This window comes from Chaetura pelagica, unplaced genomic scaffold (genome assembly GCF_000747805.2).
Source record: "Chaetura pelagica isolate M959 unplaced genomic scaffold, ChaPel_1.0 scaffold630, whole genome shotgun sequence".
Lineage (NCBI taxonomy): Eukaryota > Metazoa > Chordata > Aves > Apodiformes > Apodidae > Chaetura > Chaetura pelagica.
In genome coordinates this window covers 2691-5624 of record NW_009951855.1, presented here as the reverse complement: position 1 = coordinate 5624, position 2934 = coordinate 2691, and the positions used below count along the sequence as shown (strand labels likewise).

At 57.4% G+C, this 2934-nt stretch overlaps 1 protein-coding gene across 1 annotated transcript in view; it reads right to left on the bottom strand.

Moving 5' to 3' along the window:
- RRP9 (ribosomal RNA processing 9, small subunit (SSU) processome component, homolog (yeast)) overlaps window positions 1-1837 on the bottom strand; it is a 3332-nt gene extending 1495 nt beyond the window's left edge. Inside the window, 6 exon segments of the mRNA XM_009993445.1 lie at window positions 18-166; window positions 356-490; window positions 590-690; window positions 795-887; window positions 1305-1429; window positions 1624-1837. Of these exon segments, the coding sequence (XP_009991747.1) occupies window positions 18-166; window positions 356-490; window positions 590-690; window positions 795-887; window positions 1305-1429; window positions 1624-1837 (817 nt within the window).
- Between the last annotated feature and the right edge of the window lie 1097 nt (window positions 1838-2934).

Below are 2934 nucleotides of genomic sequence, written 5' to 3'. Positions count from 1 at the left end.
TCAGCCCCCACAGGGCTACAGACCTGCCAGGGGATGTGGGGGTGAGGGGGCCAAGGGGGGCACTGCCTGCCCACCCCAGGCACCTCTTCAGCCCCGCACTCACCCGTCATCGGCGCCCGACACCATGTGCTCCTCATTGATGAGCTGGATACAGTCAATGGAGCCCCTGTGGAGGGAAGGGGCAACTCCTGTCAGTTATGGGTGTTCTTTGGGAATCCTACTCAGGGGACAAAGGATCACAGGAGCATCAGTGTCCTCACAGTGCCAGCAGGCTCCTGAGGATGCTTGGCACCTTCACGTCACTGCCCCAGCCACACCCACCTTCCCGCAGCCCCCTCTCCCACCCCAGACCTACTGGTGTCCGCAGAACACAAGCTGTGACTCCTCAGGGATCTTCCAGAGCCGCACGGTGCCATCACGTCCCCCTGATGTCACACAGCACTCCCGGCTCAGGCTGTCCAGCCCTGTGATGATGTCCTGATGCCCAAATCTGGAGGTGGAGATGGCAAAGAGCTGCAGCAGGCACAGCCCTCGGCCACATGGCCTTCCCCAGGTAGGAAGGGTCAGTGGGGTCCCCCCCAGCTCTTACAGGGTCTCCATGTATGCATTCTCTGCCACGTTCCAGACCTTGACACAACGGTCATGGGAGGCACTGTACAGCTGGTGTGTACCCTTCTGGAAGGACAGGCCCTGCAGACAGAAAGACAGACGGACACAGGGGCAGTGATGAGGGACACCAGGGAGGACAGTGCTGCTTGGCCCCACCGACATCACAGACCATGCCCCTGACTCACTGAAACAGCATCACGGTGCCCGGTGAAGATGTGCAGGCGCTTGCATGTGGCTGCATCCCAGATCATGATCAGCTTGTTCCTGTCTCCTGTAGCCTGTCAGAACGCAGAGGATACTGGAGACCTTCCCTCAGGGACCCACAGCCCACTCCAGTCTCTGCTCCCACCACATGTGCCCCAAGGACCCCTTCTTGACTCCATTGGAGGCAGAGGCTGCTTTAAAACAGCAAAGTGCACATGGGCATGAGACACTGCCCCCCAGCACCCCAAGAGGAGATCACAGAATCACAGAGCAGTCAGAGTGGAAAGGGACCTATGGAGATCATCTAGTCAAACCCCCCTGCTAGAGCAGGATCCTCTAGAGCAGACTACACAGGAACATGTCCAGGCGGGTTCTGAATGCCTTCATGGATGGAGACTCCACGGCCTTCCTGGGCAATTTTTTTCAAATTACCCTGAGAGATGCATTCTCCCACCACTTCTCCACCCCATGAGCCAGGCTCTCTCCCATACCAGGTACTTGCCATCCGACGAGATGGCCATGCAGAGGACCTGGGACGCGTGCCCCATGTGCCGCTCCTCGGTGCCCTTCTTCCCCCCTGGCACCACACACAGCCTCTTCCCACTCTCCACCTCCCCTGTGGGAAATGCATTGCTGTCATCCCCTGGGAGACCCCACCACCCTGGAGAGGACCAAAAAGCCTCCCACAGAGCCTGGAACATGTACATACATGCACATTCCCAGAGGGGCTGGGGACCAGGCACCCACGGCCCTCCTGCTGTGAGGTCCTTGCAGGGTTCCAGCCAATCATGATCCCAAGGGAACACTTACATTTGATGAGGGCGCCATCTTTGGAAGCAGAAAAGATGAACGTGTCATCTGGAGAGATGACGAGGCAGGTGACTGGCAGCTGGTGTCCCCGCAGCACGCGGATGCCGGCTGGATCTGGAGGCTGCACCTGTGGGGAGAGCGGGACGTGAGCTTGGTCACCTCGGCCCATTCCCCAGGCACGGGGGTACCCAAGCACAGCACCCCCGTTCTGCATGGTGCCATCAGCCAGCACTCTGGGTGGGAGAAGGGCCCTGGTGCTGAAGCCAACACATCAACTCGGGGTGCCGAGTGTCCCCCAAAGCCGGCACTTGCCCAGCTCCCCAAGTCCCGCCTGGCTCGCACGGCTCCAGCCGCACCTCCCGCTCCCTCCAGGCCCAGCCCGGAGCTGCACACGCTGTCCTCGCCCCTGGCACCCACCTGCCCCCCTCGCCCTATTGCCCGCCGCGCTTCCCTGCCGCAGGGCCTTTCCCGTCCCCCCTGTGCCAAGCTCTGCCCCACGGCCCCTCCCCGGGCCACTGGAGCTCCCCCCGGGCGCTCTGCACAGGTTCATGGTTTTCTCCTCATTTTCAGCTCATTTGTTTAGTATTTATTATTCCCACTTTTCCCTCGACTAGCTCCACAGACTTTTTAAAACTCCACATTTAAGTAGAAACAAGGAACATTTATTTTTCTTTGAAAAATCCAAAGCTTCAGCATTTCGGAATGGATTTTCACAGCTAGTAACAGATAAATAACAAGAGATAACAAAATATTGCTCCTTCCCTTCCCTTGCTGTGCCCAGAGCTTCTCAGTCCTGCCTGGGACACAGGGCAGGAGTGGGGACCAACAACCCACTGCCCCCCGCCCTGGCCCCTGCACAGCCTGCAGGGGCTGAGGGTGAGTAGCAGGACCCAGGTACTTGAGTCCAAACAAGTTTTGAAGAGTAGGTTTTTTTTCTGCCAACAAATGTGTGGATTTATTTATTATTATTTTTTTTGGTAATTTCTGTAAATAAAGTGGTTTGGGTTTTGTTTTTTACAAATGGATTCTTCCAGAGCTCAGGTGCAGCAGAATCTGCAGGAGGTGGGCAGGCCTTGCAGAGGGCAGAGCCACATCACAATTCAGAGCCCAGCAGGGCCCCGGGGGTCACACGACACCCCCGCTGGTGTCACCAGCTCCAGGAGCCTGGTGACAGGCAGGATGCAGGGCACAGCTGCAGGGCCAGGGCTACAAGGTGTCAGTGGCTTCAGGACTGGGAACTTTTCAGAACTCTAGATTTGTCTGGAAACAAGGAACATTTAATTTACTTTGAAACTACAAAACATCTTTTGG